Source organism: Tauraco erythrolophus, chromosome 1 (assembly GCF_009769465.1).
Source record: "Tauraco erythrolophus isolate bTauEry1 chromosome 1, bTauEry1.pri, whole genome shotgun sequence".
NCBI classification, from domain to species: domain Eukaryota; kingdom Metazoa; phylum Chordata; class Aves; order Musophagiformes; family Musophagidae; genus Tauraco; species Tauraco erythrolophus.
Genome location: NC_141465.1, coordinates 5,497,175 through 5,525,061, shown reverse-complemented (window position 1 = coordinate 5,525,061; position 27,887 = coordinate 5,497,175). Strand labels below are relative to the sequence as shown.

General features: G+C 50.2%; 1 protein-coding gene across 2 annotated transcripts; it reads left to right on the top strand.

Moving 5' to 3' along the window:
- The first annotated feature begins 284 nt into the window (after positions 1–284).
- HGD (homogentisate 1,2-dioxygenase) lies at positions 285–27,887 on the top strand. 2 transcript variants are annotated; one of them, XM_086618767.1, is made up of 14 exons: positions 285–293; positions 6,851–6,922; positions 9,927–10,015; positions 11,773–11,878; positions 16,785–16,844; positions 17,294–17,385; positions 18,036–18,070; positions 19,264–19,343; positions 19,471–19,570; positions 21,757–21,881; positions 22,477–22,581; positions 23,773–23,899; positions 26,994–27,175; positions 27,756–27,887. In XM_086618767.1, the coding sequence occupies exons 2-14, from the start codon at positions 6,854–6,856 to the stop codon at positions 27,885–27,887; spliced, it is 1,302 nt and encodes a 433-aa protein (XP_086474893.1). In that variant the 5' UTR covers positions 285–293; positions 6,851–6,853. The 2 variants fall into 2 exon arrangements, with proteins under 2 accessions (XP_086474893.1, XP_086474834.1); XM_086618708.1 differs by lacking the exon at positions 285–293 and adding an exon at positions 1,169–1,183.

The following is a 27,887-nucleotide window of genomic DNA, read 5'->3' as shown; positions in this document are numbered from 1 at the left end:
TTCATAGACCCATCTTCTCCTGTGTAGCAGCCAAAAGTGGCAGCTCTTGGTGTCTCAGACGTATTACTCAGGGTGGTGTAAGGAGTTACCACTTTCAGAGAAGACAAAACAAGACCTGTCCTTCTTGCAGCCCAAGCTCTCGCTGGCTGCTGTGGGGGGTCACACAAACTGGTAACTGTTTGGGGGAGGGAAGGCTTCCAGGACGCTCTAGAAGAGAAGGAGACATTAACTCCACGGTAACGTTCGAATTTCAGTGTGTGCCTCCTAGAGATTTCCTCCTGGCAGGACTTAAAGTGGAGTAGGTCATGGAAAGGGAAAAAAATATTGCTTGCTTTTATTTTTTTTGGAGGAGGGATGAGAATTCAAAGTAAAAAAAAAAAAATCAAATCAAATCAATTGATTCTTTTTTTCTGCAACTTCTACTAATAACTTCTTCATACTAATGAGCTCCTTGCATTAGTATTTTGTAGCTAAATGCTTGCTGCTGCTCCTGCCTCTGCAACAGCTTTCTTGAAAAAATATTAATATTTCAGAATTTCTAAGTTCCCCTTACTAGCTCTAATCACCGTAATGCAAAATCCTCACCCACTTTTGGCCCCAGACTGCTAGGTACTGTTGCCACACGGTGTTTCACAAGTATCACTACCCTCACCAGGACAGGAATGTGATCCTTTCCATCCCCAGTGTAACATGGCTTGGAAGCGTAACGAACAAATATTTGTTACACATTTAGAGAGTCACATATGAAAATTGCAAGAGGTATAATTTATGAAAGAAGCTTATCAAACTGTTGCAAAAATGGCTTTTCTTTGTTCTTAAACACCTGGTTCTTTTTTTCCCCCCATGTGTGGGAACTACAACCCCTTTTTTAACATCTAAGGAGGAAAAGAATCGGTGGGAGAACCCAGTTCCCCTCACCCCCCTGTTTATTATCTTCAGATCAGTCCAGGGGTTGGTTCTGCAGAGAAAGGCCGGCGTTTGGTTAAACACAGACTGAGCTGAGCAAACAGGTTGAAAACTCCCTTGGACTTTCTCACTCCCAGCACTGTCAGCCTGCCACCAGCCCGGCTCAGCTGACCGACTAGCAGGCTTTGCTTGGCAGGCTGCTTCTGCCAGACACCCACTGGGGGGTTGTGTCTGCTCCAAGAGGAGGAAGACCAGGAGAAGGATGACGGGCTTGCAGGTAAGGAGTCGGGCATCTGCGACCCACCAGAGCTGGCTGTGGACACCCCTTCTCCACTGACACTGATTTTTTGGTGTCCGTTTCATTTTAAAATGCCTCTTTTTTGTGTTTCAGAGTGTGTTTTAAAACTCTCTTGGGATAAAGGATTTTGCTGCATTTCATTTATAAATAGGCTTTTCTTTCCCTCTTCTCCTCCTTTGGAAATAATTCTTGCTCAGGCTGTCCCAGTGCAAGGACCTCTTCATTGGGGGATTTGTCCTTCCCCCACCCTCCCTATGCACTCCTCCTCCTGCCCCGCTGCCAGGGGGGTGTTTCCCCCTCAGCCTATGAAATCCAACCCTTTGCCCAGATGTTGCAACCTTGGTTGGTATCTTCCCCAGCAGCCCAGGGGACCAGTGGCTCCATCCCGGGGCAGTTTCTCAGTCCCCTGCACAGAGCACACTGGCACACCAGGGCTCTGGCCATGCCCTCCTCTCCGAGCCCCAGCGGGGCAGCCGGCAGGAGCTTTCCCCACTGCTGTTTGCCAGAGCACAGAGGAGTTTGGGGAGAAGGGTAGGATGTGGTGGATTTATGGCTCATACGTAGGAACGTGAGGCTCAGAACTCTGAATCTTGTGGGCACCTCACTGTCATTGCTCAGGGACCAGCCTCTCTGGAGAGTCCTGTCTCCTCTTACAGTAAAATTTCACCATGCCTCTTCCTCGCCCGCCGCTGACACTCCCCAGGTCTCCCCATCCTTTTTCAGCAGTGGCGTAGCCTTGTCCCTGTACCACTCCGGATGAGTGGCCGACGGGTTTCTGTCACAGCTCTGACAGCATCTTTCATGTCCCTGTCTCCGATTTGTTCCTAGCAGACCCCAAAACCTTGCTGGCCAGTGTGGTTTTGGCTGCAGGTTGAGCATGGGTCCGCCCAGAGCTGGCCATGGTAACGGGCTGCTGGGCCAGCACCTACCCCCCGAGACATCGTTTACATCCATATGCCGTTATCACCTCTCTCTAGCCAAACTTCTCTTTGCATCCTTCCTCCAAAAGCATTGCTTCATCCTTCCTCTTCGCTCCTCCCAGCATCCGTCCCTCTCTTCCCACCTCCACCATGTACCCTGACCCGTCTTGGATCTGGGCAGGTCTTTTCAGGAACGTTCTGACCCTGGACCATTCCTGGCACTTTTGGAGCAGAGGGTTGACGAGGTGTCAGGGAGATGACAGCTCCTGCCAGGGATGTTGGCTTTGCAGCACCGGGGCAGCACTGGGGCAGAGCTCCGGTTGGGTGCTTTGGTTTTACCCCTAAAGAGCCCCACGCAGAGGGTGAAAGACCTGCCCTGCTCCTTGCCCTGCATGTCTCTGTTTCTGCAGGTTTGTGTTGGATGCTCCGGTGTTGACAGGACTGAGCTGATACAAAGTGCCATGACTTTTGTTTAGAAATGATGTTGTTTTCCTGCGTCCTGCAGCAGGAGCTGATAGAGAAATGTATTATGCAGCGTTTGAAGAAGGGCCTTAATTATTTTGCAGTCTGTGTGTTCAGACTTCAAATGAATTTTTCCCATGCCTGCTGTCTAATCCGATGAACAAAAGGTTATGGTTTATAGGTCAGAGCGCGACACCCATTGCGAGCACTCTGCTTTGCATCCGGATTATTCCAATCAATGAGCTTTGCTGAATTTTTTATGCTGTGCTGGGCTTTTATCTCTCCCATTTTATTGAAAAATGACAAAACAAAACCAAACCAAAGTGGAGTCAGATGAATTCCTAAGATCTCGTTTGCATGAAAAGCTACAGGATCTTGAACAAAATAATGACAACAGTAATTACAAGCAGAAGTGAAAACAAAGGACCACAGGGAACTTTTTGTTTTACAGAGAAAACCACTTGCCCGATCACCGGAATAGTGTCCATCAACCTACCCAACCTGGAGATACCTAGAACATAGTTAGGAACCATGAAGGCAAGGCAGAGACCTAGAGGGAGGTCACTTTGGGCTAAAAACATGGTGCCATTTCATGGAGAAGGGTTGGTTTCCATCTTTCCAGATTTTTTTCTCCCAGGAAGGATGCTCTAGTGTGGGTGCAGGTAATTTCTCCTGGCTCGGGGCTACCCTGCACAATGCAAACTGCGAGGTGGGAGGCTGGCTCAAAGGGTCGGCAGGGAGAAGGGCCATGGTGTACCTGGCCCTTGTGCCAGTGCTCCTGATCACCTGCATTGGAAGGGTCCCGGCGTGCTGCTCCAGAGCCCTGGAGCACGACACCTCCAACGTGCACCGGGAGCTGGTGTGGCGCAGCTATTTTTGGCAGCCCAAGTAGCATTTGGCACTGACCCCTAAGGGCATGGAGAGGAGAGAAGCCTCTCTGGGGCCTGCCGCAAGGAAAGACAAAATAAAATGAGTGAATGAGAAAAGCCACACAGAAAATCCAGGCAAAGCCTTGGAGCCACACTCAGGGTGATACATCACCCGTAGGACACCTCCCCTCCCACGGCTGCAGTCCAGCCGACTGCTTTTTTTCAGCCCTCAATGCAGTTACCTGAGGATTAATTCCCCTTTTTCTTGGCAAGGAAGAATTGATTTGACCAAACAATGATGCAGCAGCTTCTGCCCCCACTCTCAGAGCAGCGGGGCAATGCCACCCTCTCCCAAACACCACCTCTTCCCCCACTCAGCTCCCCTGCCCCAGACCGTCCAGTTTCCTTCATCACTGGGCGATGTCCAGTGGCTCTGCAGCCCCCGGTGACGCACAGCTGAGAAAGGCAGCAGCTTTCTCTCCATCTAGCCCAGTGTGAAGCTGCCTGCGTGGCTGCACTTGGGATCCAGCCTCCTGCATGGTGCCAGGCAAGGTGCTGTGCAGCACCAACGTGGGCATGGAGCAGCTGCTGGCATGAGATGCTTGCTGCTGAGTTGGTTTTCTCTCCTTTCCCTGGGCCAGGGAGCAGAAGTGAAGGGGCTTTTGGGGATGTGGATGGACAGGCCAGCTGTGCAGGTCACCAGCTTTTTAGCCTGAAGGACGGGGGATGGATTTCTCACAGCAAAACCTCTGTGCCTCTTTCCTCCTCATCCCAGCAGTGGGGCCAGGGGCTGGTGAGGAGCACATGCTGGTTACCAGATACCCAAACCCACCGAAGAACCACAGACTGTCCCCTCCCAGATTTCCACCAGCTTTAAGTGAAGCATTTTGCAGGCGATACTCAGCAAAGCAGCCTGTACATTGCATTAACCCTCTCCTTGCTGTGCTAATGGCAGAGCCTTGCTGGCTATGCCTCCAAAATATCAGCATGCTCCCCTCCTTCTCCTCTCCCCCCTTTCCCCCTCTTTTCATCAAGGCTGCCCCGCAGGCAAACGCTTCAGCCACCTCTACGTTGCTGGTAGAGGAAGATTCAGTGCGGAGGTCTCAGTTAATTCTGGAACTGCTGCAGTCCCATCAGATATTGCTGCATTTCCGTTTGAAAGAGGGGAGGGGAAAAAAGAAAAAAAAAAAAGAAAAAAAGAAACGCTCCAGTACAATACATTTGCCAAGGCTGCTTAGGTGACCTGCTGCTTTGCATATCAATACACTTCTGGCAGAACCCAGCTGTATGAAGCAGAGAAATACACTCCCTGAACCGATGGAAACTGAGATGTTTTCAGTTTCAGGCTAAGCAGGGCTTCCAGCCAGCCTGACTCTCCCTGGGAATGGACTTTTCTTACAGGTCGCTGAAAGGTGCCAGAGGAAAGCATGCAGTTTCTCAGGAGGTTTCAGGTTTGCTCTCCAAGTGCCTGCTACACTGGGAAATTTCTAGGAGGGGGCTGCAAATTGCACAAGGCTGAGAACCCCTGGGGGAAAGACCTCAGGCACTGTAATAATGTAATAAACCAGATCTAGGGCTTTTGTTGCCCCACCTTTGTGCCAGACCTCTGCCTCCCGAGGTGTCGTGCCCCACCGAGTGAAGGTGCTGGGGCTCCCGGGCTTCGCCATCCCAGCGCCGCAGTGTGAAGGCAGACATCAGCCCAGCTGCTCCCGCAGCTGGCGGAGGGGACCGGTGATATTTAACGCTCTCCCAGGTGTGGTGGTTCAGCCCAGCAGTGGCTCAGCCACCGCTCAGCCGCTCGCTGCTCCCCTCCGGGAGGTGAGAGGAGAAAAATGTCACACAAGGGCTGAGGGTGCAACAAGAACAGGGGAAGCACCCACCAACCGTGGCCTCGGGCAGAACAGACTGGGCCTGGGGACAAATCAACTCAATTTATTAACAGTTACTTGAGACAATAACAAGGAACAAAGCCACATCTTAAAAAAACCACATCCCCTCCCCCACCTTTCCTTTCTTCCCGCTTCTCCCCAGCGGCACAGGGGACAGGGAATGGGGGGCTGCAGGTGAGTTCCTCACACGTTGTTTCTGCTGCTCCTTTCTCAAAGGAGGAGAACTCCTCACACTCTTTTCCCTGCTCCAGTGGATCCCCTCCTCACAGGGCAGTCCACAGACTTCTCCACCATGAGTCCTTCCTGCAGGATGCAATCCTGACCCATCGGATCGCTCCGGGCTGTTACCACAGGGTCAGGGGTTCTGAGGGAGCTGCCACCCGTTCCAGCGCGGGCTTTCCCCGGGCTGTGGTGGGGCTGTGCCCCACAGTCTGCCATGGCTGGGGGGGCCGCTGCCCGTCACCGCGGGCTGAGGGCGATCCCCGCTCTGGCACCTCCTCCCGCTCCATCTCCAGCCGGTGCCGCCGGCCCGGCGGGGGCAGAACCGCCCAGGGGTGGAGACGGGGGGCAGTGCCCTCTGCCCTTCTCTCCTCACTCCTGGGTAAAGGCACCTTTTCCGGTTCCTTTGTTCCCGCCTTAACTCGGGCATTGGCAGAGGTGCTGATGGCTCGGCCTGGGCCCGAGGGGCTGGGGGTCCGACTGGGCAGACACCGCTTGAGTGGTTCTGGAGCCCGGGAAGGGACAGGGGCTGAAGCCCCTCTCCCGCTCCCAGAACCCCTTCACACAAACCCAGCACACTAGGTCATGGAGCTGAACCATCGCTGCCAAAATCCCTCTGCATTCACATACTACTACCACGGTGGACAGTTCACACCCAACTGGGCGATACTCAGTTAGGTGACATAGTTGAAGTTCCAGCTGAGTTTCCTTTTCTTCCTCATCCCAACTACATCCTGACCTTTTTCTTGATGGTCCTGGGGATGTATCGCAAGAACCTGACAGCCAAACGACTCCTAGTTTCAATCCCTGAGCATCCAAGGGCCATGACTCACTGCACAAATTTGCAAGGCAGTCTGCAGATTTTGGAACATCCCCAATTCAAGCAAAGTCAGATTTAACTTGGATGATGCTAGCATGCCTCCATAACGTTGGTGCACAGTTCTTCTTCCTATACATCACCCTGTTGTTCTTGAGTCTGACCATATATGTGATATTTGGCTTATTTCTCAAGTGCCTTCATGGTGCAGAAACTGCTCAAAAGGTACACGCAGATTTGGCAGAAGAGCAAATCCTGCCTGTGCTTCCCAGTCCACCATGCAGTTAGCTGATGAAGCGAACCTGGGAGCTGCGAAAACGGTCTGTGGCAATATACAAGTAGATCACTTGAGAAAGTCTTAATGCATACAAAGAGCCTGAAAAATCGCGTGGGAAACAATGGCTGGATTGTCTGGAGAGGTTTTGCTTGTGTTTCCAAAATGCTGATAAGTTGTGTGGGTTTTTTTACAGTACATGTCAGGATTTGGAAATGAACATGTTTCTGAGGATCCACGCTGTTCAGGAGCTCTACCGGAGGGACAGGTATTGAGTTTTTTTAAGTGCTTTATTAAAATCATAGAATCATAGAATGGTTAGGGCTGGAAGGGACCTTCAAAGGTCATCTAGTCCAACCTCCCTGCAAGGAACAGGGATATCTCCAACTAGATCAGGTTGCTCAGGGCCTCGTCCAACCTGGCCTTGAACGTCTCCAGGGATGGAGCATCCACCACCTCTCTGGGCAACCTGTTCCAGTGTTCTACAACTCTCATGGTAAAAAATTTTTTCATAATATCCAATCTGAATCTACCTCCCTCTATTTTAAAACCATTACCCCTTGTCCTATCACAACAGGCCCTCCTGAACAGCCTCTCCCCATCTTTCTTGTAGGCCCCCTTGAGGTACTGGAAGACCACTATAAGGTCACCCCGGAGCCTCCTCTTCTCCAGGCTGAACAGCCCCAACTCTTTCAGCCTGTCCTCATAGGAAAGGTGCTCCAGCCCTCTTATTGTCTTCGTGGCCCTCCTCTGGACCCTCTCCAACTGGTCCATGTCCTTCTTATCTTGGGGGAAAAATAAAAATGACATGGGATAGAGTGAATATGTGTTCCCTGGGCTTTTTTTTAATCTTAACACGTTTCCTTTCTCTCTGCAACCAAGAAAGTCTCCAGGAGCCTTCTTTATGCAGGACTGGAATAGTAAGATGCTGGCAAAAATCAGAATTAAATATTCCCATCCATACTTCCTATTTTTAAGTTACTCCTGAGCTTCCAAGTTTCACCCAGGGGGTTAAGACTTGCCCAAATTACCTTCACTCAGCACCATTTTTTCTAAAAGGAGTTTGCAATATAGAGTGGCTCAGCCACACTGAGAAGGAAGCCATCGGCTCTGGAATAAACCAGAGCAGAAGTCTGAAGCTTGGCAGGGAGACATGCACACGCAGGAGAGGTAGCTTTCGGGATTTCTGTAGGAATTTCTTTCAATGAAGCAGGCTTATAAGCCTCTGTCAGGAGAGTAGCTTCTTTGTAGGGAGGGGACACGAATACCTGTGGTAAAAAAATGACAGATTTGTTCATAAAAGTAGATAACTTCTAAGAATTTTAGATCAAAATAAATTTTGTTGGGTCTTTCTGTTTGAAAGAAAGGAATCACGACCCGTGGGATGCTAGTCACTTGGTCTGCAGAGGCAAGAACAAAACCCTGAAGAATTAAAGCTCTCTCCTCTCCTTTTCCCTGGTCTCCTTTACACCAGCACACATTTTGAGGGTGGTTGTGCCCTCCCCTGGGTGCCCTGTAATCCCTCGGATTTGGATGGCAGCATTTTATTCTCAGTCAATGATGCTCTTTGGTGCAAGTCAGCTCCTCTTCCTCCTCTGTGCCCAGAGGCCAACAGAATTAAGGTGAAACGGGGAACTTTGCACTTCACTTTCCCTGAATTTTCTGGATCTTCATGTTTCATACGCTGTGTGCCAGTGTGGACTGTAACACACAATGCTAGAACACATTAAATGTGTATATACGTCCCCTAGGTCTGCATTGCAGCCTATGGTGTGCCCTCAAGACACAAAATCTGCTGTGCTGGATCAGACTGATGGCTCAGCTGGTGCTCTTGTTTCTGAGACTGGCTATAGCAGATGGGTGGAGAAAAGATGTAAGAAAGGGGCACCCTAAAACTGAGAGATCAACAGCAGTGGCTGCTGGTCTGAACAGGCAGTGGGCTGTGGTGGGTGTGCTCCTCGTGACTTTCCAGAGCAGCACCACTTTCCAAGGGAGAAGACCCCTCCAGCTCCCGGTGGAGGTACCCTCATATGGACAGAGTTTGGACTCGGTGTCAAAAGAGTTAATAGCAAAATCTGAAAACGAATCAGACAAAAAAATCTCCAGTCCCAGAGGTGGATCCTTTCTGCTCTGCAGTATTTATAAGACTGGCATCTGCAGTAGTGCTGGCTAAGATAAAAATGACAAGGGCTATTGATCCCCCTGCCTCGCTGCATATCCTCACCGACAAGATGGAGCTCGAGGGCTGGGAGCTACAAGAGCTTTACCTCTTCCTTCTGCCCGCCTGTCAGGGCAGTGTTTGATACCGTACGCATGGCTGGTCTGCTCCACCGCAGCAGGATGACAGGATGCTAAACCAGCCCTTGCAGGAGGGAGATGGAATAGCAAATGGCACATGACTGTCCCACTGGGGTATCTCCTGCATCTCTGGGACGCCTTTACTTCTCACTGATCTCAGACAAATACATGCTGGCCTACTTAGATCAAAATGTTTAGTTTCTGTTCTCCGAAAAGGAGGAATCTGTCCTTCTGTTATGTTATAAACCTGTGCTAGTCATACCCACCGCTCTGCAAAGGGGAAAGTGCCCCCTTTGTGCTCCAAAGGAGGACCGTTGCTGTGGAGAAGCAAAGGCTCCCGCACAGGTCACTCCCATGCTTGGGCAGCAAACAGCACTGGCAGGAGGACGCAGCACGCCACTGGAATGCCTGCTCTGGGCATCCCTCCCTCGGGCAGAGGGCAGGAGGAAAAGGGGCATTTGGTGCATAGGAAGGAAGAAGCAAAGGTGCAGCTGCTGCGAGTCTTTATCAACCCTCTGGAAAGCCAGACACGATGCTCTGGAGCTGTGTCCCTGAACACTTGGTCCCAAAAAGATTCATGCATAATAACAGTCTGTTTTGTAGTCTGTAAGCATTGGGAACAATCCCCTTTTCCCTTATGCTCCTGTCACCAACCCTACCAAGCACTGCCCCGTCCAGCCTGCTCTAGCAGTGGCTTGTGGCCTCAATGGCTGTGCCAGCTCCTTAGGGCATTTCTGTAGCCTCTTGCATGTGGGAATAGGTTTTGGAGTCCAACTGGTACCCACAGGGCATCCAGCCTCAGAGGAGGGAGAAGATATGACTGCCAGGGCTGATGCACAGTCTCAGGAGCACACTCTGTCCACCCCATGGCATCGGGGCACCGGCTGCCCGCTGCAGTGCTCTGCCAGGGGCTCCAGAGCTAAAATCCATGCTGATGCTTGTCACTCCTTATTTTTCCTTCTCTTCCCATTCAGAATAACCCGCAAGTCTGCCCGTATGGCCTCTACGCTGAACAGCTCTCGGGCTCTGCCTTCACCTGTCCTCGGCCCACGAATAAGCGAAGGTACCGTGACCCCCCGGCAGCGGGCGGATGATGTGGGGTGCTTGGAGTGAGCAGTGGGGAGTGATGGAAAGGCTTCCTCTGTGCCACCAGCACCTTCTGCAAGCCTGGGGGGGTGAAAAACCTCCACTGTGTGCTGGGAGAAGGGCAAGGGCAGAGAACCACCGGAGAGGGAGAGGAAAGGCTTCAGAGGGGTGAGTGGGTTGTGAAAACACTGAGAAAGGGGGTGTCGGGGGAAAAAAAGGGTTTTCTGAGCGAGGAGAGGAAGGGGAGGGAATGTTCATGGGGGCCAGATGGTCCCGAGGGGGCTGTGGGCTGTACAAAACAACCTCGGGGTCTCAGCCCTGATGCTATTGCGGAAACACCACTGCTGCGATTGGCATGAGTGAGCACCTGATGGACAGTGTCAAAACCAAGCCCCTGAGCAGGACTCTTCCCTCTTCCTAAAGGATGCTCCTGCCTGTCAGCCAGGGCCAGTGAGGTGCTAGCTCAGGCTGTACCCGTTTTGGGGCTGGCCAGGGGCTCAGATCAGCGCCAGGCACCCCAGCATGCTGCTTACTCCCTGCATTCCCAACAGTGCTGGGGACATCTTGCTCCAGCCGGCAGCAAACGTCCCAGAGCCCAGTTCTGGTCATCATGCTCCAGCCATGACCAGATTGCAGAAGATGGGTTCCTCATTTTGCTTCTCCCGCGGCGGCTTTTCTGTCCCTCCTGTCGTTGGCTCAAATGAAAGGCAAATGCATCATCTGAGCTGCCTAGCAGAGCTCTGCTCTCCAGGCTGGTGCCAGCTCGCAGTGTGTGTGGGAAAGGGATGAATCATTGTTTGCCGCACGAAGATGTCCTTGATGGAAATTTTCCAGCTCTCAAGGGAGAGCTCCCTCCTCCCCTCTCCCACCCACCCAAATTGCAACCACCACTGTTAACACATCAAAGGCCTTGGCAGCCCTGTCTAGCCCGGGCTTTCCTGATTACCTCTGCTCTCCTGCCTAATTAAAAGCCCACCTTTGGGCTTGGCTGGTCCTGTCCATGGTTTGTGGTTGCCAGCCGTGGCTACCGAAGCAGCAGGGGTGGTGGGGGCTGCAGCCATGGACACAGCAGGCAGCAAGAAAGAAGAGCCATGGTCCCAGGCAGTGATGGAGGCAGGAGGGACCTCCAACAGCAATAGGAAGCATCATCCCACATGAAACACCAGTCTTTACCACCCGGGCTCACTGGTGGTCCTGCGGGCATGGCCAGCCAGGCATAAAATGCTACTTTCAGTAGTAATCCATCCCAGTTCAGATACTGGCTGTGACCTTCTGTCTCCTGAAAGCTCCTCTGTACTTTCAGTTCAATGCTGTGCTCATCCCTGTCTTCTCTGAGCTGCTTTGTAGCTGTGTTTGAGAGGCTTTTTTCCACCTCAGAGAGTGTGGTGTTTCAGGCACAGATAAAGCTGTATCTTTATTTTTTATATACATTTTGTATATATGTGTGTGTGTGTGTGTGTGTGAACATAGACATATGTAATGATACGTAAAACTACATATAGACATTCATCTATATGTAACAGCATATATTTGTGTACAGAGCCTGTAATAAAAAGCCATCTCTCTGGAAGTCTCTGGCTGCCAGCTGGTGTTTGCTATTTAATACATCTTTTGGTCCAGTTCCCACTAATGTAAATGTGTGGGAACTCCTTTAGGAGCTCAATCAGACAGCAGCCACCCAAGAGGGTTTAACCTCTTCCCCAGGCTAATCCAAGTCTTTTCCTTTTTTTGTAGCTGGCTGTATCGGATCCTACCTTCAGTCCGCCACAAACCCTTCAAACATCTCGAGGAGGGTCACTTGACACACAACTGGGACGAAGTTGAGCCTGACCCAAACCAGGTAACCGTGCCAGAAAGAGCCCTGGTCCTGCTGCGAGGACAGTTGAATATTAAGCTAACCAGGGGTGGAAAGGTGCTGAGCTGCAAGAGGTCCGAGGAGAGCTGCAGGGAGCTGAGGTTCTGGCCAACACAGGCGCTGGGTCCTGACTGCCACCTGTTCTTCCTTGCCTATGGGCCATCCAAGAAAGAACAGCCCTCCATGCAATGCTTGCTGCTTCCCACCTCGATGGATGCTTGTGCTGCTTCCCAGCATGGCCACAGTGTCACAGGGTTTGGTCTGTGCTATCTAGCATCTCCCTTGGGGGCTCCTGTTGGCCACCTCTCAGGTTGCTCTCTCTTCCTCTTCAGTGCCCCTCATCAAAGGCTCATCATGCCCTAGCCTGGCAGGCAGAGCATCAGTGTGTCTCTGCCATCCATCCCCTCCTTCCCTGCACTTTCAGAGAGGCTGCTGGCTGCCAGCCCATTTCTCTGCAGCCCTTGTGGGAAATCAAGCTTCATTCTCGGGAGTCACGCAGAGACATGGCATTTGTCTTCCTCTGTTAAGGCCTTGCCATCATCTTTAATCATGATTTCTTCCCTGCCAGCCCCAGAACGTTTGGCTTTGCTAATCCGACTCTCTCCTCCTGCCGTTCTCCTCTCAACATCATCTCATGGTCATCAGTTTTCACTCCTCTCACATTTTGCCCTTTGATGCATCATCATTAGCTAATTTCCAGCCTACCAGCAGCCTCACCATTTGTCTAAATACTTTCCCAGTTCTGCTGGAATATGTTTTCCAGCCACTGACCAAGGAGTGGTGACAGGCTCATATTTAGGTCTCTTTGGTGCTCCTTCCCAGATGAAGCTCCAACGACTTCTTCTACCACCTCATCCATCCCTGATGGATGCCCTTTCGCAGCCCGCATCACCATTATGGTTATTTATGATTATGGTAATTCCAAGATGCCCGCTTTCAAGCATCTCAAGCCATTTACATGTAGTACATCTTCTACTTAAGGGAAGAGCAATGAAGCTCCTGCCTGCTCTTTCTCTCTCACCGCTTTCCATAGCAATTATCAAACCCAGAGAGGTCATTTCCTGGCAGTAAGTAGGAGCCATCTTCCTGCTTTCCTTCTCATCCTCTCTGAAGCAGAGCCAGAGACCAGGTTCAACATGCTGGACAAGACCAATGCTTCCCTGGGTGCTTTGGGTTTCACCCAGATCGCTTAAGGAGGTTTCCCAATCCTCAACTATCTAAAAGGATGGCCATATGGAGGCACCTTATGCAAAGCCCATTGAAGTCAATGGGAAAAAAGCCCCTTAATGTTGCGTGAAGATAATGGCAGAATTATAGAAGGCACAGGGGACAAAGACGATGAAAAAATATGGGGTGATATCCATGCAAGAAATGATGAAACGGAAGAAAGTTCTCCAGCCTGGAACTGAGTTGACTAAGGAAAGCTATGATTGAGAGACAGGGATAAGAATACCAATAATGAATGTCACGCTAAAAAAAAAATAAAAATGCATAAACTGTGAAACTTCTTGCCAGAGGATGCAAGTGGGTTCAAAAAGTGATTGGACAAACCTTGGAGAGGGAAAACCTATAAAGTAACAGTAAGCACAGAGGTGCCATATCTCAGGAGGCTCACGGATCATACAGCAGGGACACAACACTAAAAGCTTCCCTGTTTTAAGCACGCAAACTTCTCTTCTGGCTCAGGACACTTGTTCCTCTCTTCTTGCATTGGTGAAGCCCAAATGCAACAGAGTCGCTCCAGACGAATGGCGTGCAGAGCTGGGCAGTGGCTTAGAAGTTTGCAAGTGTTTCTGAGGAGATGGGCCAGACACTGTTTTCAGATGTGACCAGTGGGCTGGATGACATTTCCCACTCTTCTCGTCCCACAGGAATGACAACTGTGGAGGTGTCCACAGGGACCAATGTGAAAATGAAGCTGTTATGCAGGAACTGCACTATACTTATTGTTTCATCTGTAGACTTACTGTCATCTTCCATATTCCTCAGCAAGAAAATTTGCTTCCTTTCAGAGCATCTTTATGCCTTTTATTTATCTGGGGAAGGTCCAACTGCTAGGGGGGACAGCAGGCTCAGAAGCACCTTTTGACTGTGCTCTGCGTTGGCTCTGGTTAATGTCTGGAAGGCTGCCTCAGAAACCAAAGGGAAACATGCTTTAAAGGAGTCTGAAGGCAAAACCTGAGATTCACCACTGTCTTACTGGCTCATCTGAGAGGTGTCAATATCTTAGGTCACATCTGATCCGCTGGCAGATGTGTTTGGTGTCTCCATCCAGAGGACGTGGCTTCTCCAGCGGCCTCCTCACCTCTGCCCAGCACCTCGGCAGTGTGACCCTGAGCAGCCATTGGCACGGAGCCACCCAAGTCTCCTGGGAGGAAAATATGGCTCTGCTCAGCAGCAGATGGGATGGGGGGAGGAAGGCACAAGGGAAGGATCCGACCTAGGCGAATCAGGGCGGCTGCAAGGCACAGGGCACCCTTGGGAAGCAGAGTGCTTGGGAGAGCAGAGCAGAGAGGGCCAGGCCTGGGATGCAGCTGACGAATTAGTGATAAGCCCCTGCTTCGCTCAGCTTTACTCACAGATGGACTCGCCGGGTTCAGTTGCCTGTTGTCGTGGGTCAGGCCGATCCGGCAACTAATCCCCACGCAGCTCTCCCACTCCAGAAAAATGGAGAGGAGAAAAACGTAATAAAAGAGCTGAGGGTTGAGACAGGAACAGAGAAGCACCCACCAACCACGGTCCCGGGCAAAAGAGGCTGTTTTCTTAAAGCAAAACTATTTATTAACAGCTACCTAGAAAGACAAAAGCAAACAAAAATGGTTACTTCAAAGAAAAACAAGAAAACAAGGCCAGAACTTAAAAACAACACCACTCCCCCCCTTTTGCCTTTTCTTCCTGGCTCCACCTCCTCCCTCCAGCGGGCGCAGGGGGCAGGGAACAGGGGAGTGCAGGTCAGTTCATTCCATGCTGTTACTGCCGCTTCTCTTAAAGGAGAAGGAGTCCTTACACCATTGTCCCTTGCTCCAGTGGATCCTCTACTCACGGGAAAGCGTGAGGTCCTACCCGCTGGGAGGCAATCCTTCCCCAACAGATCACCTCAAGTGTGGGCTTTACCACAGTCTCAGGTTCTTAGGGAGTTGTAGTCACTCGCTCTGGCGTGGGTCGTCATACAGACTTTAAATGCGCTCCAGCGTTGGGTCGTCATATCGACCTGAAATGCGTCTCCGTACAGACTTTAGATGCGTAAATACGCCTCAACCTATTGTGCCCATGATTCACAACAGTCTCAGGCTCAGGCATCTCTTTTAATAAAGCACCTCCCCATCGGCGGGGGTCATCCCACGGACTCTAGATGCGCACCGTGCTCAGGCTCTGGCATCTCTTCTCGACGTGGGTCCTCCACGGGCTGTGAGTGGGTCTCTGCTTGCTCCACCGAGGACTGGTTGCAAAGGGGCTGCTCGCAAGGGGGACTCAGGTGTCCCGTTCCATCTTCACTGACCTAGTGCCTGTGTGGCTGTTTCTCTCAGATCTCAGTCCTTTCTGGGTGAACTCAGTCCGGTGGGCACCCCGGGAGCGAAGCTCTCCCCGAGTTCCCCAAGCGGCTCCGTCGGGGCCGCTCCCAGCGGATGGCCCCGGCCCGGCCGGGCGCCGGGGAGGGGGGGCAGCGCCCCCCTGCCTTCTCCTCGCTCCTGGGCAAAGGCACACCTTTCCGGTTCCTTTGTCCCGACGTAAATAGGGCAATTCGCAGAGGCGCCGATTAGCTTAAGCCCCGAGGGGGGACGGGAGTCCGGTGTGATGGGCAGCTTCTGCCACCCGGACCTCCCCCCCCCCCCCCCATCAAACCATGACACCTGTTTCCTCCCGAGGCCGGCTCTACCGGAGAACCTGACAAACCACCTGGGCACCCGCATTTTGATTTGGGTTCGGAAAACTTCTGTGAGGCTTGGGGGAATTTAATATCTTTACATCCCTTTCAAATGTAGCTGAAATTTCACATAGTTCAAAATTTTGGAGGACGGCAGGCACAGACACAGAGTCCCATAAGCTTTGTTTTTTCAGGGCACCAGCCTAGAAACATGTCAAGGGCTGCCAGGTCAGGTCTCTAAAAGCAAGGAAATGTTCTCGTGCGTGCCCGGTCATAGGCACTTTCATCTGGGGTCAAGTGTGTCAATGCAGGGGGTATATCTGGCAGCTGGCCACATCAACATTCTTCTAATTTTGGATGTTTGGATTGATCTGCACTGAACCCCACACCCCCCCCCCCAACAGTGAGGGGCTCTCAGCCGCAGCACCTCATTCCCGAGAGCTGCAAAGACCCTTCACATGATATTAGCGGTGGTAAATATTTCGGACTCCTCTGGCACCTTCTGCCTGAGGATCTTGACAGGCTTTGCAAGAAGCAATTAGTGCTGCTCACAGCTCCCACTCACACAGGTAGAGATATTTCTGCTTCAGATGTGGGGAAAATGAGGTGGAGCAAACAGGAACGTTATTCTTGGATCATGGAGGGAATGAATCATCCAGCACAAAGTGGAGCACAGGACCATGACAATTTGGCTGTGGAAAGCTGGCTCATCTGAATTTCTTTGCTCTCAACAGTGATGTTAGTAACACAGGAAGAGACTGGATTTTTTTTTTTTTTTTTAACCTTGGCACTATGCAGACCTGCCAATTATTTTACAAAATTATTACTAAAAAGGGAAAAAAGGTCCATAAATCAAAGAAATCTGTAAACCAAATTAAGCAAGGCAAAGAGGAAAGAGAAAGCTACCTCAGCTAGCAGAGGGCAGGGAAGGAGAGTGGGGATGGGGGTCTGCTCTCTTTTGAATTGCTACTATTTGTGTTACAACCACCGGCATCACTTTCTTGCTTTTTGTTTGCCACAATCTAGCTGCGATGGAAACCTTTTGAGATCCCGAAAGCCCCTCAGAACAAGCTGGACTTTGTGAGTGTAAGTTGGGGGCCAGGGCATCCAGGCATCCTCCATCTCTGCTCCCCCTCGGAGGGTAGCAGGGCACAGAGGATGCTCAACGTTGGGCTAACAGCCGTCGCTCTGACACCTCTGGGCTTGCAGAGCATCGAGGGGAGGGGAGAGGATCCCAGGTTTCAACCACCTGACAGTAGACTTGAAAGAAGTCTTAAAAAAAGCCCCAACCCCCAGCTCTCCCCAGTCCCTGGACTGGAAAACACCAGCTTACATGGATTGTTAAGGAAGCCTTCAGATATTAAAGTAAAGCCAAAGTCTTTGGCCAAAGGCCATACGTGGACAGGCTGGTAGCAGCACAGGAAGTGGTGAGCAGGTGCGAGCCCCAGCAGTGGGGTGGGATGAGGGGAGGAAGAGGGGCTGGCCCCTGCCCCGCTGCCTGCCGCTCACTCCCGGTGCTTTGGGTTTGCCTGTAGGGATTGCACACCTTGTGCGGTGCTGGCGAGCCCAGAGGACGCAATGGCATAGCAGTCCATATTTTCGTCTGCAACACCTCCATGCTCGACAGGTCAGTGACGGCTACACTGGAGGCTCAGGATGTCCCGGGCTGGTATGTCTGTCGCCGCTGTGCTTGAGTCCAGCTGCTGCCAGCGGTGCTGTCCCTATGTCCCTGTGTTCCTGTGTGCACAGGGTAAGGTGTTCATGGTCTCCATGGCAGGTGTTTGTGAAGCAGGCAGTGCTCCATGGCTGAGCATTGGGGGAGTGAGTGGGAAGCCACCAAAAGAAGGAGGGAGCTGGGCACAGGAATGCAGCAAGAGGGGATGTGTTGGAGCCAGGTGCTCTCTTCCCAGGGACCAGAGCTGCTCCTTGGAGGTCAACATGCATGCAGCCTCTGATGGGCATCGCTACCTTCTGCAGCAGCTCATGGGGAAAGTCATTTCTGCTCCCCAGTTTGTAATGCCTGATGCACCCATGGCTACAAAGGCAGAGACCCAGTAGAGGTCGGAGGAGATCCTTCTTCCAGGCCATGCACGCTAAACCTCCCATCTTTTCTGCACCAGCTGTATATTGCATTCATTGACCTGCAAATAGCATTTCTGGTGCTGAAGGAAAGACCTCTGCCATGTCAATCTCCCAGCTCAAAACTCACCAGCTGTGGTCATGGGATGTGCCTGGGACTTACAGCACCTTGACCTTCCTGTTCTCCTTTTTCTTTAGATGCCTTTATAATTCAGATGGCGACTTCCTCATTGGTGAGTTGATGCTTTGGCTTTTCCTTTCCTCAGCAACCTACGTGGGTTGCCACTTGCCTGCCTCTTGTTCCTCCAGAGCCTGGACCCTACAGCCAAGATTTGGAGGGCAGGGTTGGTGTCACCCTCCTGCCATGCAGATTTGGTGGTCTGACACCAGTGTGGCTGTTGGGCAGGTTACACTGCTCTTGAGCAACTCAGCAAGCGCATGTCTGTGCCAGACCTCAACTTAGTTTCTGAGCAATGACCCACCATCCTTGGCATGGTGCTCAGGGATCGTTTCCCAGCGCTCCCCAGGTTGGTATTAGGCACACCACAGGCAGAGGTTTTCTGGAAAACATAAGCCTCAGGATTTCTGAACAGTTTACAGCTAGATGCTTTCATTGCTTCAGTCCAAGTCTATTTGGCACGACAGCTTAGATCCCGCACTCTTCCAGCCTCAGGCAACCAGACTGCCACAATGAGTGTTGAGGTTGACACATAAAGTGCGCACATGCCAAAAAATATTCTGAGTTGTATCAGAAGCCTGATGTTTGCTTGTTCCTTCCTTGACCGAGGGACAGAAATGCCTTGGGGTCACCAACAGAAACAATTCTCCCATAAAATAGCTGTTAAATTGTTCTCACTCATATCCTCACTACCGTGAAGTAAAAGTGCTAGGACAGGTTTTGTAAATCTGCTAGTTTTTCAAGTCAAAATGTGAGCTCTCCTGTGCCAGGACAGTCCAGGAAAATAATGCAGATGTTAGTGAGGCATTAATTCTACCCTCAGGAAGCAGGGAGAACTAGCTATTCTCAGACATCTCACACTGCTGGGGCCATGGCAAGGATGGGTACGTGCACCATTTTACGTGAAGATCATGATGTGGACAGGTATGGCCCTGAATAGATCAAGACCCATTTATCTGGACTTGGTGTCTGTGGCAGAAACCCAACCTCAAGGCAACGCAAGGTGATGGATTGCTTAACCTCAGGCAGGCACCTGCTGTGACGTGGGGGCCATGAGGCTGGTCTGGAAGCTCTCCTTCCAGTGCAAGGCATCTCTGATGCAAGGCTCTGCATGGGAGAGGGAGCCCAGTCCCACTGTGAAGCAGGGTCAGAAAGGGCCCATTGCTCTTCCTCGGTGCCAAGTGCTCTTGGTGGACAGAGCATTCACCACATTGCTTCAGCTCTTCTGCCTCCCTTTTGTTTCCACAGTGCCTCAGCAAGGGAAACTGCTCATCACAACCGAGTTTGGGAAGATGCTAGTGGAGCCCAATGAAATCTGTGTCATCCAGGTAAGGGCTGACTGCACCTTGGCTGTGGCTTACAGCCTGATGCTGGAGCAACCCAACTCCTGCATTCAGCTGTTCGTGGTTTGTCAGGATCCTGGGAGGATCCTAGTATCTTCCTTTTTTTTTCCAGCAAGGAATGCGTTTCAGCGTGGAGGTGTTTGGAGAGACCAGAGGCTACATTCTGGAGGTGTACGGGGCACACTTCGAGCTGCCTGACCTGGGACCCATTGGTAACAATCTCCCATTAGACCTACAGTGAATCTCAAGGAGACAGCCGGGAATTACAAGCCCAAATCCATCCTTTTATCTCCTGCGTAATAAATCCTCTCATGCACACACTCCTTCCCAAAAATGCCTTCCATCCCGGCGCTGTTATCACCCAGCAGAACAAGCATCCCCCTGAAAAAATGTGACAGCCCAGTTGTTCCAAGATTCCCCTGGGACTGAAGGGGCCATTTTCTCTCCCCCTTTTCCCCTTTTTCTCTTCCCTTCTGATCTGGGAGTCTCTATTTGCTGGCTCTGAATCTGTTCCCACAAAAACAAACTCAAAAGGCCATTGTCACTGATGCTCCTTACTTACAGATATGGCATAAACTGCAGGAATAGGAGATCATTTACCTGTTAAAAGGAAAGGCAGATTTCAGAGGCATGAAATGAGCAGCACAGGACTGGGATCAGCAACATGTTTGCATCTCTGTGTTGTGCTGCCAGGCCGGACCTGCCTTCACTGAGCACAGGTCTAGCTCTCTCATAAATCACAGATCCTCTCTGCCAGCTGTCTCCGGGTTCGTGCAATGTCACACAACGCGAAGAAACAGCTTCTTGCTGCTGTGACAAAGATGTTGCAAAGGTGCACGGCACCTGAAGCACCACTGTCCCTGCTGTGATTTCCCAGCCAGCTTTCTAGAGGTGCTTAGCTCAGGTTGTTTTGCCTTCCTTATCCCTGGAGTACTTGCCACCAAACTTTTCTTGCTGAGAAAAACACCCCCTGGTTACTGCTCCTAAGATTGCCTCAGGGAAGTAGAAGTTCCCTTGCAACAGCTAAAATAACTACAAAACCAATACTAATAGTTCTTCACTTTCAGACTGGTGGTTTAGGGTTAGTTGTTATTCATTTTAGGTGGGATTGGGTTTTTTTACCCCCTAGACTGGGCTTGTTTTATAGCTCTCAGTGAGATCTAAAAGACTGGCCGTGCTTGAGGTGAACTAACTAGGTATTATCAATCAGTAAGAAGCTTGGGGTAGCCCACCTGCATTCAGGGGGCCTTTGCAAACATCTCACGGCCACAGTGAAATTGAAGCCACTCATTCTTGCAGTGGGGAACTGACCCAATTTGCAGCCGTTCAATGGGACCCCACTCAAGCACCTCTTTCCACGTCAAGCCTACAGTGATTTTTCCACACCTTTCCTTTCAGCCAGCTGAGGTTACCTGCCTTCACCCACTTCTTGCGCTCCGTGCCCGCTCCACTTGATTATTGATATCATTGACTCAGCCTGTTTGTAACAAGTTTTCCCATTAGCTAGTTATTCAGACACCGTTGGACTGGGTTTGGCAGAGGTGGGGTCTGGTCTCCAGAAGGCAGGAATCTAATAAGATTTACTTTCTGAAGAAAAGAAAATGAGCACACTTGCCTGTAAACCTTTTCAGGAGGTGGTAATTATAAGAGCTCCTCTTCTCACCACCTACCCGCCTTCCCCTCAGAGACCAAGATCCTTTGTTTTTCAGTCTTACTTTATCCTAACTTCACTTTTCACTTGAAAAATGACAGCTGGAGAAAAGCACTGGCTGTTAAACCTTAGCAGCAGGTAGTAATGTCTGTATTTTTACCCAAGAAATTCAAAAACACTTTGTAACAATAATACTAATGAGAAGAAGAAGAATGCTTCAGCACCTGTATGGTACTTTGCACTTTGAAAATGCATCCCTAACGCTAACCAACCCCTCAGTATGCCCAGAGTCTGTAAGTATCACTAGCCCTTATTTTATTATTCTTTTTTACAAGCATTAGAAGTATATTTGGCCCCCTCATGCCATGCCTTGTAACTTCTGCATGGCTAAGTGTCCAACCAGCAGGATGTCCAGAAACAGTGAGCAATTCACCCTCCGTTTTTTGCTTAATTCCTAGTTGTTGCATGCCTATAATTGAGGATGATGCACTCATTCAGAAGGGAACTGGGGGAGACCTGTCTCAGTCACATAAGGGGAGCATAGACTTAAATGCTAGGATGTATTACAATTACCTACTCGTAGGGGAACAAGAAGTACGTAACTATTTCAGCTTTTGGTGGTAAGCCAAGAAGCAGTAAGGTCATTCAAAATACAGAAGGGTATCCATGAAGCCAGGAAATTGTGCCAGGCTCTCACTTTGCTTGCAGCTTGCCCAAAGAGTTCTGGCATCTCTCCTTCTTCTGCAGGAGCCAATGGCCTGGCCAACCCACGTGACTTCTTAGTGCCCGTTGCGTGGTACGAGGACCGCCAAGTGCTGGGGGGCTACACGGTGATCAGCAAGTACCAGGGCAAGCTGTTTGCAGCCCAGCAGGTGAGGATGCCCTGGGAGAACAGGTAACACTGAAGTGCAGTGACTACCAGTGAATGGCCTGGGATATGCAACTCAGTAGCGTGCCTGTAGTCTCAGGAGGTCCTGCTGGGTTAAGTGGAGCAGGACTGAGCCCTTGCCTTGTTGGGTCATTCATCTTTGCAGTTGAGGCTCCTCAGTCTGGAAAAAAGTGTTTGTGAAGACTTGGTTAGATGAAGGACTCTACGGTCTTTGCCTCGCTGCCTCCACATGTTTATAGTGACTTAGTAGAAAAGAGTAGCTGGAGCTGCTGTGAGAAGCGTTTCCTTACCAGAGAGCCAGCGTTGCAGCTGGCCTTGTTCAAGCACTGCCTGGGCACTTGAAAGCCCTTAGAGACCAAACCCCAGAGGGAGGGCTGAGGCTCATCATGTGGAAATTCAGAGGAAAACCACATCCTCGCAATGTCGGGCAATGCCTAGAGGGCTTTGTGCTCCAGGCTGCCAATTTACCTTTCACCAGCACTAAACTCATTTTTACTTTGAGAAAGAGCAGTGCCCTGTGTATGCACAGCAAGTTGGAAGGTTGAGTGTGGTAACCCTCTGTCTCTTTGCTTTGGTAGGATTTCTCCCCTTTCAATGTTGTAGCCTGGCATGGGAACTACACGCCGTACAAATACCATCTGGAAAAATTCATGGTCATTAATTCTGTTGCTTTTGACCATGCGGTAAGTTCTGGAGCTGGGCAAGGCAGAGCAATGCTGCATGGCACTGTACCATCCCAACTCACCCTGAGCTCCGGGGGCTCAGCGCCTCTTAAAAAACATGTTGCGTTCTAAGAAACAGTGTGAAATTTCTGGCGCTGCTTTCCCTGGGCCCAAACTAAGCTCTCGTAGAGAAAGACAACCTCCTTTGTGGTGCAAAGACATAACTGGAGGTTGATCAGCTTCTTAAACAGCTTTATGCAGCTTGGTATAGAATTTCTGTGCTGTGGAGGAGAGCTGAATACTGAAGCCAAAGCATACCATGCAACTCAGCAAAAAGACTTCTGCTTCAAATTCTTGCCTTGATTTATTTCTTGCAGTTGCACAGCCTCCTTCCCCTGGTTCCTCTGAGCCCAGCACTGAAATTCGTTCGAAGAGCTGGCAGCTTTCATTGCAATAATTTCTAGATCTTATGGAAAATAACTAAAGCCAAAACTAATGTGAGCAGCTCTTCTAAAAAGGAAATCAGCCCAGTGGGAGAGGTGCTCTTAAGTGATGCCATCTCTTGGTGCTGCTTCTGCGAGTGGATGTGCAAGGAGACCAGAGCATTTTTAGTGAGACAACCAACAGGAAGTATTGTTTAAACTCCAGAAGAACCTGCCAGGAGAAGGATGGTTTTGAGATCAAAGCCCAGAAAATCACTTTACTGGACTAGAGACTTCAAAAATCCTTGAAGTGAGCCACAGTTTCTTTGCATTGTGTTCTCCCTGTTTGTAAACTAACAGGGCTGTGAGACTGGATGCCTCCAGCAGGATGTTCTTGTCCTCTGTAACTGGCTAAGGCAGAGGTGTTGTTTTGTGGTTGAAGGAGTGCCGGAGACTGCTCCTGGAATTACAGTACCCCATGTCGCAGGGCTGTCCCTCCCATGCATCTGTGCCACTGGCTCTGAGGGCATCATTGCTGGGGTGGCAAGTGCTCTTTAAGGCTGCCTAAAGGAAGAACTGTCCATCTCCTGACCCACCATGGTCAGCATGGGATCAAGATGCTGGGTGCTGTCGCACAGGGTCAGAGATTTCACCCACACCACCAGGTGCAGGGGGTAAAGGTGTTTTGGCAAGGGAGAGGCTGTATCAGTCAGGTTTATGGACAGGATGACTCAAGCAGGCAGCTCTGAGCCCTGCTCTGTTTCATGCTTTTTGCTTTGCTTTTTTTCAGGATCCTTCTATCTTCACTGTCCTGACAGCCAAGTCGACCCGTCCTGGAGTGGCACTGGCTGACTTTGTCATATTCCCCCCACGATGGGGGGTGGCTAACAACACCTTCCGGCCACCGTACTACCACCGTACGTCCACTCTTTGTTGATTGTGCTTGGGTAGAGGACCGCAGAAAAAAAAACAAGCCTCCATTATTTCAGAGTGCATGCAGGGAAGAAGCAGTCTGATTTGTGGTCCTTGGCAGAGGCAGCTTCTTGGAATCAGTCAGTCCTCCCTGGAAAATGAACAAAACCAAAGATGTTCCTGTTAGATAACTCAGAGGTGATAGGCTCGCTGTGCCTGCGTAGATGGATGAATCTTTACTCAAAGGGCTCTCACTGATCTTTGAGTCCCTTCCAACCCAAACCATTCTATGATTCTATTATTCTTCACCACCTGCACAGTGATGGAGGTACCTCTGGCATTTAAGAAGCCAGAGATCAGGAACTGGGCTCCTTCTCAGGCAGTTGGTTGATTTTTGGGGGTTTGGTTGACGTCACCAGAAGTGGTTTCTTTTCGGCAGTTTTTTGGTTTTGCCTTGGCAGAGCATGGTCACATGCTGCATTGAATTGATGCTAAAAATTCCGTTGCCCACATGGGATTGCCCTTCCAGCGTAGCAATGAGACAACCTGCTCTATGAGACTAAGGGGGAAAGCATACTCATGCTGCACCCCTTCTGTTGACAGCTAAAAGGCTCCATCTCAGAAGCCATCAAGGTCACAGTCTGGTCACTCTGAAGTGCTGAGAGGCTTTCTGCACACTTACTAACCACAGTTTAATAGCCAGCTCCTCCTGCTACTTAGACATATTTCCAAGAGTCTTGGGGGCTGGCAGAATTAGTGGTGCTTGCAAGAACAGTAGGCAGCTGTGCCGCCGTCTGAGTGACTCCCACAGACAAAGACTTGCCCTCACACTCTGTTTTCCTTCGCAATAACAAGCGTGACACGGAAACATGTCTCCTGATCGGCTGGGATAGCGCCAAGTCACTTTTAGTAGACCTGAAGAGGTAAGACACACTGCTGCTTTACCACGATTAACGTGCTGCACATCAGCAGAGCTGTGCCACCTTCCCACAGACACGTGTTGAACAACATGAACTTGTTCAACCTTGCTTAGTCTATGGTAGAAGACAGCTGCAACAACTCAGTCTCTCGTTGGTGTTGTGAGCTTGAGCTAAGAGTACTCGTGCAGACAGCTACCACAGCTGCTCACTTGACCGTAGTACCTTGGCCATAGGCTTGAGCACTAAATTCATGACGAGCAGGTTGGTTGTCCACTCTAGCCCAGCCATGGAGGGGCAGAGCTTGAGTGGGTAAGGCATACATCGCAACAGCCAATGACCAAGACACTGTGCACATTATTTCCCTCTGAAATCAGTGCAGTGATGAGAATCTTGTACCATCAGGAGAGGTGTAACAGGACAGAGCAGCTCTGGGGTAGGAGTAGCACAAGTTCAGTGCTGCTGAACTCTCCTCTGTCCAAGTATTTTTAAAGAGGCCTAGTTCTTTTGCTAGAAATCCTGTTGCCTCCTCTTCTCAGGAGCAGTGGAAAGCCTGTGTTCAGAGAATTTTGGTGCACTCTGAGTCATGGTTTCCGTCTTGCCTTAACTTTGCCCCAGCTATGAATACAGCAATGGTGGTCCCCAAATTTCCCACCTTAACAGATACCCCTAGACACCATAACAATTTCACATACGAAGGTGGCTGTGCAGCTTGTAAATACTGACTTCTCTTGGTCACCCCTGGAGGCTGTGAATTATGCCTAGGGTCTTTGGACCACAGGTTAAAAAATGTGTCTGATTGACACAGCTTTTACACCACATATTGCATCTGCCTCTGGGAGAGCACTTACGTGATTCTCATTACGGTGGGACCTAATATCTAATGGCTGCTACGGGATTTTAACTTCACAACATCCTGCTTGGAGAGGACAATGGTATTTTACCGGTGGGGAACAGAGGCACAGCTAAGTTGTTGAGCGTGATGTCGGAAATCTGTGAACGAATAAGAAACTGGACTCAGCTCATCTCTTAAGTCCCAGTCTGGTTTCCTACTCACCTGCCCGTTCTTCCTAAGCGACAAGTCCTGTTGCAGACGTGTTGGCAATCCAATTCTTAGGGTCTGTACCTCAGCCTGAGTGTACCAAGCACAGCACCTGAGCGAGTTCAATGAAAAGCCCGTAATAATCCAGTCCTACATGAGATACTGACAGCTTGGGATGAAAATTAATGAGTGTTTGCATACATATGTAGGCCAACTCTGCTTTGAGCTAAATTAGTTTTGTTGTTAAGTATGTTAGACCCTGGATTGTACTTAACGAAGCTCGAGCTAGTGGTTAAAAAGGGCTATATATAACAAAAGCGTGTCCTGGTTTTGTAAAAACTAATCATTAAGCAGAAAGTGGCCATATTGTTTAGTCACATCAAGCCTACTAAAGCTGAAAGCTTGAGGTGGCAGCTGTTAAAGTACTTTCTTTACACAGAGTGTAACTCAGCAAGTACTGAATAATTAGATACAGCCATCCTTACCTTAGGTAAGTTAGTGGTATCTTACTTCATTTGTTCCAGCGGGTCTACTTAAAGTATTCTTCCTCGAGGAAGGACAGAATTTGGCTCCTTGTCTTTAGGCATACAGCGGCTCTTGAGAAAAAGGTAGATAATGCATGAATCAAAAGCATAAGTGCCTGGCTGGATTGGAGGTGGTAGAATATCGAACAAAATGATTTTGAGCTTATACACTGGGACAGCAGATCAGGCTCTCACCAGGCTGCTGGTCAGGCGTTTTGTGCCGCAGTGCCCGTAACACAGGGATGTTTATACTGAACTTTCTTTCCAGTGCTTTAAGATCTCTAATCCGAGTCTGTAAACATCAGGTTACACCATGCAGTCCATATGCAGGAGTAGTACTTACACAGCTCGGAGTGCTAGGAAAAGCACAGGCCTACCAACATCAATGCACCATCATTAGGGAGCTCCCAGTTTCTGAATCCAGATAATTAAGAGTGGAATAAAACCTGTACAGCTTTACAAGCATCACCTGTGGGATCCCTGATGTTCTCTCTTATGTCCTCCGCTCCACCCGCTGCCTGCCCAGCCTAGCTGGTGGGTTTCAAGGAGCTCACAGCCCAGCTGTGATACCTCCCCACCATTCCACATTGCAACCTCTTCTCTATGCCTCCTGCAGGGAACTGCATGAGTGAGTTCATGGGGCTCATCAAAGGCCACTACGAAGCAAAGGAGGAAGGCTTCCAGCCTGGAGGGGCCAGCTTGCACAGCATGATGACTCCTCATGGGCCGGATGCTGACTGTTTTGAGAAGGCAAGCAAAGCCAAGCTGGAGCCTGAGAGAGTTGCAGAAGGGACCATGGTAAGGACTTGAGGGAACCAGTAAGATTTTGAGTGCAGCACAGCATAGTGTGGCTGTGCTGCTCTTGAAGTACAGCCTAGCTTCTTGCTGGTGAGTTGGAAAAGTACTTGGACCAAACAGCTGCAGCATTCACCTCCTTTACCAGGAGCTCCCCTGGAGACATGTGGCGCCAGGTAGCTTTGATCATCTGCCCGCATAAACTGTTGCCTGAGCAGGAAGCTGGGAATTTTCATGCCAATTAATTTAATTTTTATCTTAGCCTATGGACAAAGAAGTGAAACCCCTCACTGTCCTCTTTTCTCCAACCTCTAAAATCTAATGATGATCAACAGACTTTAAACTAGAGCTTTTGGAACATCCTGGCTTTCCTGGGCATTTAGGGAGTCTAAAGTCACTCCTGAGACCTGGCATTGCGATGCCAGCTCGGAAGAGCTTTCTCCCCCTGGGCAGATCAGGCTGGAAGCAGAACTTGGCAGTGTTGGATCATGTGTACAACTCGAGCTCGTGGTAGAGCAGAGCCACCTTGCCTGGATGAAAACTCTCACTCTCTTGCCCTAACCTACCTTCTCTTTTCCAACAGGCCTTCATGTTCGAATCATCCCTCAGTCTGGCCGTTACCAAATGGGGCCTCCAGACCTCCAACCGCCTGGATAAAAACTACTACAAGTGCTGGGAACCTCTGAAAAGCCATTTCAACCCTAAGCACAAGTAA

What these genes read in the sequence shown, in the direction of transcription:
- HGD (XM_086618708.1), top strand. An exon ending in TTGAGCCTGACCCAAACCAG is followed by an intron (nt 11,879 to 16,784) that starts GTAACCGTGCCA and finishes GCCACAATCTAG; the next exon opens with CTGCGATGGAAACCTTTTGA. An exon ending in ATGAAATCTGTGTCATCCAG is followed by an intron (nt 19,344 to 19,470) that starts GTAAGGGCTGAC and finishes TTTTTTTTCCAG; the next exon opens with CAAGGAATGCGTTTCAGCGT.